Source organism: Girardinichthys multiradiatus, chromosome 11 (genome assembly GCF_021462225.1).
Source record: "Girardinichthys multiradiatus isolate DD_20200921_A chromosome 11, DD_fGirMul_XY1, whole genome shotgun sequence".
Lineage (NCBI taxonomy): Eukaryota > Metazoa > Chordata > Actinopteri > Cyprinodontiformes > Goodeidae > Girardinichthys > Girardinichthys multiradiatus.
Genome location: NC_061804.1, coordinates 13404436 through 13421635, shown reverse-complemented (window position 1 = coordinate 13421635; position 17200 = coordinate 13404436). Strand labels below are relative to the sequence as shown.

The following is a 17200-nucleotide window of genomic DNA, read 5'->3' as shown; positions in this document are numbered from 1 at the left end:
CTTTGCAAAACAATTGCAAAATAAAACCTCAGTGTAGCGATCTTGGGATGTACAGTACCTTGGGAAAGTACTCGGCCCCCTTGAACTGGTCAACCTCTTACCACATTTCAGGCTTCAAACATAAAGATATAAAATTTGAATTTTTTGTGAAGAATCTACAACAAGTGGGACACAATCGTGAAATGGAATGAAATTTATTGGATGTATCAAACGTTTCTAACAAATAAAAAACTGAAAAGTGGGGCATGCAATATTATTCGGCCCCCTTGCGTTAATACTTTGTAGCGTACCGTTCGATTTTGGTTTCATCTGACCAGAGCACCTTCTTCCACATGTTTGGTGTGTCTCCCAGGTGGCTTGTGGCAAACTTTAAATGAGACTTTTTATGGATATCTTTGAGAAATGGCTTTCTTCTTGCCACTCTCCTACCTCAGCTGTAGATCTCTGCAGTTCATCCAGATTGATCATGGGCCTCTTGGCTGCATCTCTGATCAGTCTTCTCCTTGTTCGAGATGAAAGTTTAGAGGGTCGGCCGGGTCTTGGTAGATTTGCAGTGGTCTGATACTCCTTCCATTTCAATATGATTGCTTGCACAGTGCTCCTTGGGATGTTTAAAACTTGGGAAATCTTTTTGTGTCCAAATCCGGCTTTAAACTTCTCCACAACAGTATCTTTGACCTGCCTGGTGTGTTCCTTGGTCTTCATGATGCTCTCTGTTCTTTGAACAGAACCCTGAGACTATCACAGAGCAGGTGTATTTATATGGAGACTTGATGACACACAGGTGGATTCTATTTATCATCATCAGTCATTTGGGACAACATTGGATCATTCAGAGATCCTCACTGAACTTCTGGAGTGAGTTTGCTGCACTGAAAGTAAAGGGGCCGAATAATATTGCACGCCCCACTTTTCAGTTTATTTGTTAAACAAGTTTGACACATCCAATAAATTTCATTCCACTTCACGATTGTTTCCAACTTGTTGTTGATTCTTCACAAAAAATTTGAATTTTATATCTTTATGTTTGAAGCCTGAAATGTGGCAAGAGGTTGACCAGTTCAAGGGGGCCGAGTACTTTCGCAAGGCACTGTAACCCAGGCAGAGTGACTTCTAGTCCCCTCGCCGCATTGGTTATTTCACAAAACACATGACCAACAGTCAGCTATAGAGATTTTACCCCCCTTATCATGCTACTTTCTGTGTGCAGAGGCAAGATAAACTCTAGTTTATTAGTAGTTGGTGGCTAAAAGAAATGGTCCTCTGTGTCATGTCTTATTTACACTCACTGGACACTTTATTAGGTACACATTGCTAGTACTGGGTTGGACCTCCTTTTGCCTACAGAACTTCCTTAATCCTTCATGGCATAGATTCAACAAGGTACTGGAAACATTCCTCAGAGAATTTGGTCCATATTGACATGATAGCATCACACAGATACTGCAGATTTGTCGGCTGCACATCCATGATGCGAATCTCTCGTTCCACCACATCCCAAAGGTGCTCTATTGGTCTGGTGACTGTGGAGGTCATTTGAGTTCAGTGAACTCATTGTCATGTTCAAGAAACCAGTCTGAGATGATTCATGCTTTATGACATGGCGCGTTATCCCGCTGGAAGTAACCATCAGAAGATGGCTACACTGTCATAAAGGGATGGACATGGTCAGCAACAATACTAGGTAGGTTGTGGCGTTGACATGATGCTCAATTGGTATTAAGGGGCCCAAATTGTGCCAAGAAAATATCCCCACACCATTACACCACCACCAGCAGCCTGAACCGTTGATACATGGCAGGATGGATCCATGCTTTCAATGTTGTTGACGCCAAATTCTGACCCTACGATCCGAATGTCGCAGCAGAAATCGAGACTCATCAGATCAGGCAACGTTTTCCCAATCTTCTATTGTCCAATTTTGGTGAGCCTGTGCGAATTGTAGCCTCAGTTTCCTGTTCTTAGCTGACAGGAGTGGCACCCGGTGTGGTCTTCTGCTGCTGTAGCCCATCCGCCCCAAGGTTCGAGGTGTTGTGCGTTCAGAGATGCTCCTCTGCATGCCTTGGTTGTAACAAGTGGTTATTTGAGTTACTGTTGCCTTTCTATCAGCTCAAACCAGTCTGGCCCTTCTCCTCTGACCTCTGGCATCAAGAAGGCATTTGCGCCCACAGAACTGCCGCTCACTGGATATTTTCTCTTTTTCGGACCATTCTCTGTAAACCCTAGAGGTGGTAGTGCATGAAAATCCCAGTAGATCAGCAGTTTCTGAAATAACTCAGACCAGCCCGTCTGGCACCAACAACCAATGCCACGTTCAAAGTCACTTAATTCAATTCAAAGATACTTTATTGATCCCCGAGGTGAAATTAGAATTCCAGTACAACCCATCCAAACATACATCATGACACAAGACAAGGGGGGGACAGCTCACCGAGGCTTTGCTGCCCACTCACAGGCGCTGCCCTTGCTAGATGAGAAAAGAGGCCACATTAGGTAAGTAAAGGGAAAAAATCATATTTCACACTTTACCCTTAGCAGGATACAGTTTGAGATTGCAAAAAACCTCAGCACAAAGAAGCAACAAGTTTACAAAACAACATTATGACGGGAACGGTGAAGGTGGTGTGAGGGGGTGCATATGTTTATCTTAAGCATGTGTGTGTGTGCAAGTGAGTGTGTGCAAGTAAGTCCATGAAGCACTGTCACAGAGGCCATTGTCCTTGATGGTACGTTGGAATGTACATCAACGGGCCACAAAGTTCTGAGCAGGTCCACAGATGTCCTCAGGGAAGGGAGGGGGCAGAGGGAGCAGAGCGTCATGTTTACATAACTTCCAGGAGAGGTTGAAGATAGCCAGCCATCAAGGCCGTGCACCTTTCTTCCCCATTCTGATGCTCGGTGTAAACTGTAGCAGATCGTCTTGACCATGTCTTCATGCCTAAATGCATTGAGTTGCTGCCATGTGATTGGCTGATTAGAAATTTGCGTTAACAAGTAGTTGGACACGTGTACCTAATAAAGTGGCCGGTGAGTGTATACCTCAAGGAAACAAAAAGTAATTATTAATGCATTATTAATGTAAAGTTTCCAAGTTGAAATAAGAAAAACCTTTTGGTACTTTTATTAGAAAGGGATTGTTAGGGATACTGGTGAATTAGTCACATTCAATAAATTAGAACATCATGGAAAAGATACTTATTCACAAAGTGAAACACATTATATAGTTTAATTACACACAAAGTAGTATTTTAAGCCTTTACCTCTTTTAATTAGTATGATTTTCTGCTTACAGCAAGTGAGAACATAACATTTAAGATTAAATATTGTATCAGACCCAAAAAAAACATTTTTAACAGAAAAATGTGGGCTTAATGAAAACTATGTTTAAAACCTGCTCAAAGATTGTTCTTTTCAAAATGCACTTTTAATCTGATGTTGGGACCACAGTCATGGGTTACAAAATGAAAGGCCAGTAAGAACTTTACTGGAACTTTCAAAATAGATCGCATTAACCAACTTCCAGCATAGCCAGAAACGGGGGTAACAGCGGACTTCCCATGACGTTACTGTTTGAATAAAAACTCTGCTTTTGCAACAAACTGACCTCTTCCACTCAAGTCCCCGGCGGAACTGGACGGAGGGACACAGTGCGTTAATGTCTCTTTACTGGCAAACAGACATAACTCTTCAAAGTGGATCCAAGAGTGTCATACGATCACGCGATCATATGCACTAAGTTAAGTAGGTGTTAGGCAGAGAGAAGTAGTTTAGAGTGAAATAATCTAAACATTTTTTGTTTTATGACGTTTGGTTTTTTTTGTGTTGAAAACTCAGGCATCTTAGTGCTAGCAGATTATCTGCTCAGCACATCTGCTCAGTTTATGTGTTCTGTGTTTGTTTTTTTTAAGTTAAGACAAACGTTATTTAAAGTGTAATTTTAAAACACCGAAGATCAGCCAGAACGCACCGTCCACGTTTATGCATTTCAACCCTTTTATTAATGGTATTTTAAAGGCATGTCTTTGATTGTAATGATAAGCTATAAGCTTCTTTTGTTAGCTTCAACCGCTAACAGCTAAGAACATGTGCTTGTCTGCTAAGATCATTTACCCAAAAAGTTGTTAGTTTTCAATCTAGGAAATAATATTTCCCTAAATATTATTTTACTAAACTTGATAACTAAGTAAACACCATTAAGCCCCATTTCTTCAGAAAGATTTGGTTCTTATTTAAAATAATATTTCCTTAAATATTATTTTACTATTTCCTTAATAATTGTTCTTAAATATTATTTTAAGAACTAAAGGCAGCTAATTAAATACCATAGAGAATTGGTCATCCAGAAGGTTGGTTTTATTCAGCAAATCATTAGTTAAAATATTATTTTATTAAAATAATGTTTTATCTGATCTTGCATTGTGAATGGTTGTTTAAAGGTGTACCAATTATTGCCTAAGTTAGTTCCAAGACTAACCTAACTTCATTTCCAGATTCTTCAAGATAATCCTTGGTTCTCAAACATAAATAACATTGCATGGTAATGTTGCATCACTCTTTTGGTCATGGTTTTCAACCATCTTTAATCAACTTGTTTATATTGTACATAGCCCATTAGTCTTCCTTATTCTTTAATTCTACTTGGTAGTTTAGTGGGATTGTTTTAGCATAGTAAAGAGTTTGTTGGTTGAAATATGTTTGACTTTGAGTTGACTTATTTTTATTAATAAATTCTTGTATTTTAAGAAATTGTGTGTATTCATTCCGTGTGCTGTTCAATAATGTCAGAGCCTTTAAATTTCGTCCTAATACCGCCGCCTAATTGGGTTACTGGTATTCACAGGACAACCCTTAACAGAACGAAATATTATTTAATAAAATATTAAAGTATTAATATGAAATAATATATTCATAATCACAACACTGACAAACGAGCCTCATCGGAACACATTTTCTAATTTACTGAATTTGACTATTTCTTGACATGTGATTGTTTTTATTCATTGATAAATGCACTGAAATTAAATGTTGGGTTTTCAATAATTTGTATTGTGAAATTACATTCCTGCATAAAAAGCTAAATTTATTTTAAGACTTTTTACATATTACTAGGAGTGCCAAAATATTCAGCTGCTGGAGTATATAGTTCCCACGGTTTCAACATTTTTGTAAATAATGCATACATACTACTGATAATGTTACTGAAATCCAATACTATTGTAAATAACTAAATGCGGGTTACACCACTCCATCTAGACAGTGGCTGCACTGATGAAGATTCACTCAACTCAGCATGCCAAATGCTTGTGAGTGGCTATGATAGCAGTGGACCTGGCATTATTTTCTGATTTATTTAGCTGCTTACCATGTAGGGGCACTCACTGACTCTGCGCAGAGCAGAGCACTTTCAGCCCAAGTATGGGAAAAAGAAAAGACAGTGAGGTGACTGAGAAAAGTAAATAAATCATGGACATGACATGTGCTTTAGCTGATGTATGCGGCAAAATGTGACTGCAGTTTCTATGAATGTGCATGTGTTGGTGTCTTTCTCAAACAATGACAATGACTCCACAGTAAAAGTGATCAACATAGAAGCATGCAAACATGAAAAATCTTATGCATACGGGTTCAAAAACAAGGAAATCTGTTAAGTTCCTTGTGATTTTTGTAATACTGTCCTACTTGGGCTCATTCAAATGTCTTGAACTATACAATGATGAGTGTAAAAATCACATTAAATGTCTGTGGATTTCTACAGCAATTGTAGAAATTGTATTCATAAGGGGAAGGGTGGATTTGTTCCACACTGAAAACCACAATGCTGTTTGCTTTGTAGCCACCACAGTGGGTCTGCATTGTTATTTGAATATAATCCCACTTTTTTTTGTATCATAATGTATTTGCTTCTTGGTTATCTTAATGCAAATATTGGAACACACAAAGGCATGAAACATCAGCAAGGTGCTCAGGAATTGAAGCCAACATTTGCCCTAGAGGAAAAAACTTTTTTTTTTTTTTTTTGGATCAGTCAAGCCAGAAATATGCAGCAGCTACTACTGACCCCTCAAATCTGCAAAACAAGCCTTCAATAAACATTTCAAGAGCACAATAAAAAAATGTTTTTAAGAACTGTTAATGTATTACCTTCTTCTCTCCAAAGGATGTTTGCAACTGTAGAGTTCACCATTGAGCAGTGGAGAAGAAAAGATGGGGAAAGAAAGGAAGAAAAACATTGTTAAACCTAGCTTACACATATGCCGCAGCTGCAAATTGCTCCTCACTGGTGTTGACAGGCACATGTTTTCCTCTAACTAATAAGATTATTTTTCCTTAGTGAAGATGTGCCAATGGTTTTTTAGTTTAATTAAATGTCTAATTAAATCTCTCTAAGTACTTAACATCATCTTGTCAAAGTAATCTCCTGAAAAAAAATCTGAGCAAAACAAATTGTGGAACTTATTTTTGTCCAGTCTGTTTCAGTAAAATCGCTGCAGATATTTAAGCAGTCCACAGAACATGAAAAACTGATGAAATGGTCAAAATTTCCATAAACATTTAATTTTAAGCTTTTTGTTTTTTGAGGTCAGCCGAGATTGGCCTAAAGGGGAGTGCTTTGTTGTACATACTCTTACGATCAGAGGACATGTTTTAGCTTCTAACATGGTTGTTGTGTCAGATATTACATCAGTAAGTGACCTAATGATATGACAGCCTACTCTATGGGTAATGACTCTTCTTGTTACAGTATGTTTACATGTTTTATGCATACACTGGCTTTTCCTTCCCCTTAAAGTGTTCTGACAATGCATCACCTAAAAAGGCACAAAGCTTTATCGTTCATTTAAAAAAATATCCAACTCAAACATACAGCTAAAGTCTTCAGTAAAACCACATTTGCTAAAGCTCTAGGCTAAGACTAGAATGTATACTCTGTTTTGATATGACTTGTTGATAATTAGGATGACAACATTTGAATACAATTCATGTTAATCTTGTGCAGAAAACAAAACCAAAAAAAGATGTTTTCTTGCTTCATAAAGGTATTGTTGTGTTTATAATATAAGAACATATAATATCTAATGCTCTCCCAAAATAGCCGTCTCGGAACATTTGAGCACAGAGCAGGTCACTTAACACAGACTGGGAGCTGACTGGCGAACATTTTGGGGAAAACCTGGTCTGATCCGGAGAGACGGCATCCATCCCACTTTGGATGGAGCTGCTCTTCTTTCTAGGAATCTGGCCAAATTTATTAGTTCTCCAAAACTCTGACAACCCAGGGTTCAGACCAGGAAGCAGGGTCGTAGTTTAACACTCCTCTGCAGCTTCTGTACTGCTACCCACCCATTATCCTATTAAGACAGTGTCTCGCCCACGGCCAAAATTGAATAGATTAAAAAATAATCTAAAAGGAGGAAATCAGGAAAATCTAATAAAAATAAACCCAACTCAGACCGAAAAGAAAAATAAAACAATTAAATGTGGCTTACTGAACATAAGATCTCTCTCTTCAAAGACATTGCTAGTTAGTGACCTGATTTGTGACAATCAGATTGATTTACTTTGCCTCACAGAATCCTGGCTGCAGCAAGAGGATTATGTTACTATAAATGAGTCAACTCCTACTAATTATTAAAATTTTCACATTCCTCGAATTACTGGGCGAGGAGGAGGAGTAGCAACCATCTTTCAGTCGGATTTATTGATTAGCCCCAGACCAATCAATAGCTACAACTCTTTTGAATATTTAATCCTTAGTTTTCCTCATCCAAATTGCAAAGCACAAAAACCTCTTCTGTTTGTTGTTTTGTACCGTCCACCAGGCCCTTACTCTAAATTTTTATATCAGTTTTCAGACTTTTTATCCGATTTAGTGTTAAATACAGATAAAGTTATTATAATGGGGGATTTTAACATTCATGTAGACGCTGAAAGTGATAGCTTAAATATAGCGTTTAATGCTATCTTAGACTCAATTGGCTTTGATCAAAACATTAACAAACCTACCCACCTTTGTCTTCATTCTCTGGACCTTGTGCTGACATATGGCATTGAGTGTAAAGACATAACAATATTCTCTCATAACCCTGTCCTGTCTGACGATTTCTTAATAACCTTTGAGTTTAATTTAAGTACTCCACACCTGAAAGAAAATTTCATTATAGTAGATCATTATCAGGCGATGCTGTAACAACCTTTAAAGAATCTGTTCCACTTTTAATTTCCTCATTATCACTGAAAAGCACAGTGGAGGGCAATAATTCTGTTTCTGCCCCTTCACAAATTGATTCTTTTGTTCATAGTGTTTCTTCATCATTGCGTGATGCATTAGACAATGCAGCCCCCCTGAAAAAGAAGGTAATTATTCATTGGAGGCTAGCTCCTTGGTTTAATTCAAAGCTGCATACTTTAAAGCACAATGTTAGAAAATTGGAGAGAAAATGGCGCTCTACACACCTAGAGGATTCCTACTTAATCTGGAAAAGTAGCCTACTGTTGTATAAAAAGACACTTTGCCAAGCTAGAACAGCTTATTTCTCATCATTAATAGAAGAGAACAAGAATAATCCTAGGTTTCTCTTTAGTACAGTTGCTAAACTTACACAGAGTCATAGCTCTGTTGAGCCATCCATTCCCTTAGCTCTTAGCAGCCATGACTTTATGGGATTCGTCTTAAATAAAATTGATTCTATTAAAAAGAAAATCTTTGACATACTCCCGAAGATGATTACTTCATCCTCAGCAAGTGAGACAACATTGGAAATAACTGCAGAACCTGATTTGTGTTTGGACTGTTTTGATCCTGTGAAGCTTCCTGAGTTATCAGAAATATTAGCTTCATCTAAACCTTCAACTTGTATATTAGACCCAATCCCAACCAAATTATTTAAGGAAGTGTTCCCTCTAATTACCAGCCCCATTTTAGATATGATTAATCTATCTTTAGTAAATGGATATGTACCACTGGCTTTTAAGTTAGCTGTAATTAAACCTTTACTTAAGAAACCTTCGCTTGATCGAGATGACTTGAAAAATTACAGACCTATATCCAATCTTCCATTCTTATTTAAAATTCTTGAGAAAATTGTTGCTAATCAAATGTGTGAGCATTTATACAGCAATGACCTGTTTGAAGAGTTTCAGTCAGGTTTCAGAGCTCATCATAGCACTTAAACAGCTCTGCTGAAAGTCACTAATGATATTTTTATGGCCTCAGATAATGGACTTGTGTCTGTTCTGGTTCTGTTAGATCTCAGTGCTGCATTTGATACAGTCGATCACAAAATTCTTTTAGAAAGGCTGGAATATGCTGTAGGGATCAGGGGAACAGCGCTAGGCTGGTTTAAATCTTATCTGTCTGACAGATTCCAGTTTGTTCATGTAAATGATAAATCATCTTTAAACTCCAGGGTTAATTGTGGGGTACCACATGGCTCAGTACTTGGGCCAATTCTCTTTACTATATATATATGCTTCCAATAGGTCAAATTATTAGGCAGCATGGGATAAATTTTCACTGTTACGCTGATGATACTCAGCATTACTTATCCATAAATCCTGATTAGCCCAACCAGTTAGATAGACTACAAGCATGTCTTGAAGATATAAAAACTTGGATGACGTTAAATATTTTGCTTCTAAATTCAGACAAGACAGAAGTTGTCGTCTTTGGACTGGAGTCTTTAAAAAAGAAACTGCTTAGTCAATCACTTAACCTGGATGGCATTAAATTGACCTCTGATAATAAAGTAAAAAACCTCGGTGTTATTTTTGACCAGGACATGTAATTTAAATCCCATATTAAACAGGTTTCTAGAATTTCCTTCTTTCATCTCCGGAACATTGCCAAAATTAGAAATATCCTATGCAGGAGTGACGCTGAAAAACTAGTCCATGCATTTGTTACTTCAAGGCTGGACTATTGTAATTCGTTACTATCAGGATGTCCACAAAATGCAGTTAAAAGCCTTCAGCTGATTCAAAATGCTGCAGCAAGAGTTCTGATGAAAATTAAAAAGAGAGATCATATTTCTCCTATTTTAGCTTCCCTTCATTGGCTCCCTGTTAAATCCAGAATAGAATTTAAAATTCTCCTCCTCACATAAAAAGCCCTTAATGATCTAGCTCCATCATACATCAGAGATCTGATTGTTCCATATGTTCCTAACAGAGCACTTCGTTCTCAGACTGCAGGTTTACTGGTGGTTCCTAGAGTCTCTAGAAGTAGAATGGGAGGCAGATCCTTTAGTTATCAGGCTCCTCTCCAGTGGAACCAGCTCCCAGCTTTAGTCCGTGAGGCAGAAACCCTGTCTACTTTTAAGGCTAGGCTTAAAACTTTCCTTTTTGATAAAGCTTATACAGGTCCTTCTCAAAATATTAGCATATTGTAATAAAGTTCATTATTTTCCATAATGTAATGATGAAAATTTAACATTCATATATTTTAGATTCATTGCACACTAACTGAAATATTTCAGGTCTTTTATTGTCTTAAAATGGATGATTTTGGCATACAGCTCATGAAAACCCAAAATTCCTATCTCACAAAATTAGCATATTATTAAAAGGGTCTCTAAACGAGCTATGAACCTAATCATCTGAATCAACGAGTTAACTCTAAACACCTGCAAAAGATTCCTGAGGCCTTTAAAACTCCCAGCCTGGTTCATCACTCAAAACCCCAATCATGGGTAAGACTGCCGACCTGACTGCTGTGAAGAAGGCCACTATTGACACCCTCAAGCAAGAGGGTAAGACACAGAAAGAAATTTCTGAACGAATAGGCTGTTCCCAGAGTGCTGTATCAAGGCACCTCAGTGGGAAGTCTGTGGGAAGGAAAAAGTGTGGCAGAAAACGCTGCACAACGAGAAGAGGTGACCGGACCCTTTTAGATTGTGGAGAAGGGCCGATTCCAGACCTTGGGGGACCTGCGGAAGCAGTGGACTGAGTCTGGAGTAGAAACATCCAGAGCCACCGTGCACAGGCGTGTGTAGGAAATGGGCTACAGGTGCCGCATTCCCCAGGTCAAGCCACTTTTGAACCAGAAACAGCGGCAGAAGCGCCTGACCTGGGCTACAGAGAAGCAGCACTGGACTGTTGCTCAGTGGTCCAAAGTACTTTTTTCGGATGAAAGCAAATTCTGCATGTCATTTGGAAATCAAGGTGCCAGAGTCTGGAGGAAGACTGGGGAGAAGGAAATGCCAAAATGCCAAAAGTCCAGTCTCAAGTACCCACAGTCAGTGATGGTCTGGGGTGCCGTGTCAGCTGCTGGTGTTGGTCCACTGTGTTTTATCAAGGGCAGGGTCAATGCAGCTAGCTATCAGGAGATTTTGGAGCACTTCATGCTTCCATCTGCTGAAAAGCTTTATGGAGATGAAGATTTCATTTTTCAGCACGACCTGGCACCTGCTCACAGTGCCAAAACCACTGGTAAATGGTTTACTGACCATGGTATCACTGTGCTCAATTGGCCTGCCAACTCTCCTGACCTGAACCCCATAGAGAATCTGTGGGATATTGTGAAGAGAATGTTGAGAGACTCAAGACCCAACACTCTGGATGAGCTAAAGGCCGCTATCGAAGCATCCTGGGCCTCCATAAGACCTCAGCAGTGCCACAGGCTGATTGCCTCCATGCCACGCCGCATTGAAGCAGTCATTTCTGCCAAAGGATTCCCGACCAAGTATTGAGTGCATAACTGTACATGATTATTTGAAGGTTGACGTTTTTTGTATTAAAAACACTTTTCTTTTTTTGGTCGGATGAAATATGCTAATTTTGTGAGATAGGAATTTTGGGTTTTCATGAGCTGTATGCCAAAATCATCCGTATTAAGACAATAAAAGACCTGAAATATTTCAGTTAGTGTGCAATGAATCTAAAATATATGAATGTTAAATTTTCATCATGACATTATGGAAAATAATGAACTTTATCACAATATGCTAATATTTTGAGAAGGACCTGTACTTCTGGATCAGTGCTTCTGTGTTCTTTTTGTGTCTCTGCTCTGTTCTCTCAAACCCCCAGTCGGTCGTGGCAGATGGCCGCTCACACTGAGCCTGGTTCTGCTGGAGGTTTCTTCCTGTTAAAAGGGAGTTTTTTCCTCTCCACTGTTGCTACATGCATGCTCAGTATGAGGGATTGCTGCAAAGTCAACGCCAGTGACTGTCCACTGTCTCTACATGCTCATCCGGGAGGAGGGAATGCTGCAAGTAACTGACTGGATGCAATCTGCTGGGTTTCCTTAGATAGAAAATCGTTTTATCCAATTTGAATAAAAAGCTAACTCCGACTGCACTGTTCAATTGTTAGGATTAATTGGAATGTATGTACCTGACTGTTGTGAAGTGCCTTGAGACAACATGTGTTGTGAATTGGCGTTATATAAATAAAACTGAATTGAATTGAATTGAAAGAGGCAGTACAGTCTTCCTTTTCGTATGAACATCACTGTACATCAATGTAAAAGCTGATCATTTTCTTAAAGTGATATAATGCATTGAACAAAAAATGTATTATATAATGCATCATGTGTGCCTTGCCTCATCTTCTGGATTAAACAAGTCATACAAACACTACAGGCAGGTCCCTCTTAAATTCTAGTAAATGCCTTCATATTGCTGCTGGTATTACACTGACTTGGTGTGTAATTAAGAATTAATTTGAAAGTATTAGTACCCACAACTACAGTGAAAGGTCAGGCGCCAGTATATCTGTTTAACTTCTGACTGTTCTATATTCTGAAAATCAAAAGTTGCCAGTCATTCCTCGCACAAGATTAAGAACTAAACGAGATCAGGCCTTTCAGGCTGTGGCCTGAGGCTGTGAAACAATCTGCCTCCACAGTTGCAATTGCTTAAATCACCGAATTATTTAAAAGAACACTTAAAAAGAAAGATCTGTTCATTCAGGCTAGGGTATATACTTGGTTTAGTAATCCTTTGTTTGTATATTCCAATGCATGCTCTTATAGGCTTCTTTCATGTTTTTATGTCTATTGACCTTTTATGTCTTCTGTATTCAGATCTCTTATGTGCTTTGTGAGTACCTATGAAAAGAGTTTTATAAATAAATTAGTTGTTCATTTTTGGTTGGCTCTATAAATGACTGAGGAACTTGATCTTACTGGATGCCACTTAGATGTGTTTCAACAGGGATTAGAAATGCACATATTTGCCTAAGCCCCAGATTCTACTGTGAATACAGGGTTAAAAAAAGCAAAACATACATTGAAACACATTTTTTACAGCTTTAGATTATTCTTCAAAACCCAAGTTTATATACAATCTTCATGAGCAAAAATCTCGCAATTCATTAACAATTGTCTTTGAGCAAAATGCAATTGGCTAAATATCCATTAGTACCTTACCAGCACTTTTTTTTTTAGCTATCAAGAAGCATCTGGTATTATTCCAGGAGTATATAACACTACTTGGTTTGGTAGAGACCATTGAAATTATTGGTTTCCTGCCAAGGACTGTACTTTTAAGTATAGCTAACAAGTTTTCCATAGGCCTAAGATCAGATAACACCAGTCTCACATTATCCAGTGAGAGTTCCGACCAAGAAATAACCCCTTGCACACAAAAAAACACCTTCTAATTAACTATTTTTGCTGTTGTTAGATTCAATTCATTAGTTTTGAGGAGTAATGGAGGGGTTTTAAACCTAAGAACACAGTACCTGCTGACAAGCATGGTGGTGGTGGTGGTTGTGGTACCACCCTGCTGTGTGTTTGTTGCACTGCCGGTGGTACTGGTGCATTACACAAAGTGTATGACGTAACAGAGGGAGTAAAACCTTTAAATCATGCAACTTTTTACCAAATCAAGAGAGACAAAGATTGAATTCTGGCAGAATAATAATGCACCATAAGGGTGTTTATAATATATCATATAAAGCAGGCTATTCTTAAGTTTTTGCGAACTAGACTTAAACTGCTAAAAATGTATGCACTATTCCTAAAAGTTGAGTTTAGGCCAGGAACTGATTTAAATGACTCTAATAATTCTGGCTGGATAATTGTTCAAGTACTTAGCAAGACATATGCCCGAAACTCATTGAAAAGTGTGAGGTTTGTCTTAAACCTAAAATACATTTATCCAAATTTTACTGGGGGCATATGTATACATTTAAGTCTGTGTAAAAGTGTGACACTGAGTTGTTTAGGAAAGAAAACAAAATTAAATTTAAACCCAATTACACTTTTTAAAAATCCTTCAGCCTAGAAAACAAAAGGTTTGTTTATAAAATTTAAAAGTTTGGCTTTAAAAACATTTTTATAAAAAATATTTTCTAAAATGTTGGGTAGTCTCCAGAACTGACACATGAATGGTACTTGAATTAACCAGGGTCCTTAAAGACTCCCAGCTGATCATTTTGGAGTTTGTGAATTGGCTGAATTTTATTGACTGGCTTGATTGAAGCTAAAACGTAAGCCACATAAACCATCTGAATACCTGAAGATTGCAGTTTACAAGCATCAAATCTCAGGGAGCTTTAAAAGATCATCTTTGGATGATGGAATAAAATCAGCTTAATGCCTAAAATGCAAAGCTTGAAGGAATCTTCCTGAGATGATCCAGATTTATTAAACTAAGGATTATCTGTTCATGAAACATATTTAGGCATCTGAATTGTTAGGAAATTACACTTGATGATTTTTCTAATTATTTGATGAGTATTGGGGTAATATTCCTGTTTGTCATAGACTTGTTTATACTTATGTCTACATAAGATTTAATATCTGAAGCTGGTGAATTGTCCCAGATGCACACTTCTTAAAATGTGGGAATAAAAGGACTGAGTTGTGCTCTGTGTGACATTTGCACTATTTTCTATATAGAAAACCTACTGTGTTGTGTTGGGACAAGACATAGCTAGTGTTGTGTACTTCAACAGAATCCAAAAGTGATTTTGCTGTTTCTCTGTCTAAATATTGAACACAATATTTTTTAATTTTTTAGACAGAATGAATCGGCTCACTTTTGCCTTAGAAAAAATATATTAAAGAAAACTTTTAAGCTTTTTTAAAAGCTCATCTACACCGCGTCGCATTTAAACTAGATTTGTCATCTCTTTCTTGCACTGCATTGAAGTAGCACTTATTTTTTAATCAGTTGAATTAATTTATAAACTGTAAGCCCTCTCACAGATGCATGTTTTATTTGTTTCTGCTTATAACTGTTCTGGATGTTCCAAGCACTATAGGAGATACAAAAGGATTAGTTATTTTTCCTGTTTTACTGGAGTAAGAAGTTATTTTATATCGAACTGACTGTAGTCAAAACAAAGACATTCAATCAATTAGATTAATTTAGAGATTAGAAAAGGAAAGCAAGGACAGTTTAATTCCAGTTTTCTTGATTAAGTTACATCTCTCAAGCTAAATATTATCTTTCTCCTAAAGACCTTTAAAGATTTTTCAGGTCTTCATCACCTCTAGATTGGACTAATTAAGTTCTCTATTAGTCTTGAACAAACATCTCTAATTCAGAATGTTGCAGCTCATCTTTTCACAGATCTCTCCAGTTTACAAAGCTCACCAGTCCATTTTTAAGATTCTTTGACTAGTTTCAAAGTTTTAAATGGTTTTTGCACTAAGCTATTTAACAAAGCTGCTCAATCTATATATCTATAAGAAAGACGATGATCAGTCAGCCAGGTTCTCTCAGTGCAGCCAAGGTCAAAATAAAACACTGAAGGTATTGGGCTTTTGCAGTAGCAGCCCCAAGACTCTGGAATGACCTGCCACCTGATATCTGAACTGCTGCAAAGTTGACCAGCTTTTAAATCAATGCTGAAAACTTAGCATTTTAAATAGCCTTTGGTATGAGTCCCATCAGGTATTTTATGCTCTGCTGTCTCTTTGTTTTAACCTATTTTAAGTCGCTTTTATTGTATTTGTTTTTATTTTTATTTTTATTGAATGATGTTTTTGCGAAAGCACTGTTGTCAACCTTGTTGTTTTTAAATGTGGCATAGAAATTAACTAGAAACAGAGCGTTGCAATCATTAACTTATGACCCACATCTCCAACCATTGTTGGGAACTTTTTCATACAGAAACATCGAAAGTTACTGTGTCTCATGTATTTGTACAGTAAAAAAGGTAAATTTGACTTACGCGTTTTCTTGGCTGAATCTTCAACAAAGAGAGAGGAAATGTCCTCGTCCACTCCCACCTCGTTCTTGGCGATGCATGTGTAGGCCCCGGTGTCTTCGTAACGCACACTCGCGATAAAGAGCTCACTACCATTTGCTATGAGAAAAATGAAAAAGATACAATAAATTGTATGTTCTCTACTGTATACAGTCTTATAAAAGATAATTATCTTCCATAATCAAAACATTTCTCAGTTTGGTGTGGCCATACATATATCTCGACTAGATGTGGAAGATTGCCTTTAGCTGAAATCATAGAAATAAACTGGGGGAAACACATAAACAAACATGGACACAACAGTTATAACAGTAATATACATGTGATAACTCCACACTATCCCAGAGGAAAGCTGGGGACACACTACATGGCTTTCACAGTCATCGTAAATTTTGAAAAGACTAGATGCTCACACCAGCAGACTGGTTTTTGTTCCACTAGTGAAAGACTGTGGATCACACACTTAACTGTGCTTGCTGAGGCATTACAGACTACAGGGTTTTACAGAGGAACTAAAGACAACTGAGCAAATCAACCTCTTATGGAAACTCTCGCGAGGGCGACAGTTTGCAGTAACAAACATACCAGCAGGAGAATCCATTCTCAGAATTTGGATGGAATAGATTTCTGTGCCACTCCCCATAAAATGAAAGAGATGCTATTGAAAATATGTTAAGATTATCCCACAACTGAATATGATGTAGATAGTGTTGACTGTATTCTTTGTTATACTTATGTTGAGAGTTTGAACATGTCTTTAAGGTTGCTTGTGAATACTGGCCTAGATCCTCCCACAGAAAAAACTATGATGCCACCACCCTCATGCTTTACAGTAGAGATGGTATTAGCTATGTGGAGAGCAGAACCTGTGTTTCTTCAGACATGATGCTCAGTGTTCACACCAAAAAGTGCTGTTTTGGTTTCATTTGACCAGAGAATTTAACTTCACCTGGACTGACCATCATGGAGGGCCACTTCTGAAAAGTTTAAGCGGGCTGCTGTATCCATAAGTCCACTCTTCCATAAATGCCTTAGGAAT

The 17200-nt window shown here is 37.8% G+C and overlaps 1 protein-coding gene across 1 annotated transcript in view; it reads right to left on the bottom strand.

Moving 5' to 3' along the window:
* Positions 1–17200, bottom strand: part of fstl4 (follistatin-like 4) — a 313380-nt gene that overhangs the window by 35273 nt on the left and 260907 nt on the right. Inside the window, exons 10-11 of the mRNA XM_047380086.1 lie at positions 16126–16260; positions 6142–6168 (exon numbers count right to left, since the gene is read on the bottom strand). Of these exons, the coding sequence (XP_047236042.1) occupies positions 6142–6168; positions 16126–16260 (162 nt within the window). The remainder of the gene's footprint in view (positions 1–6141; positions 6169–16125; positions 16261–17200) is intronic.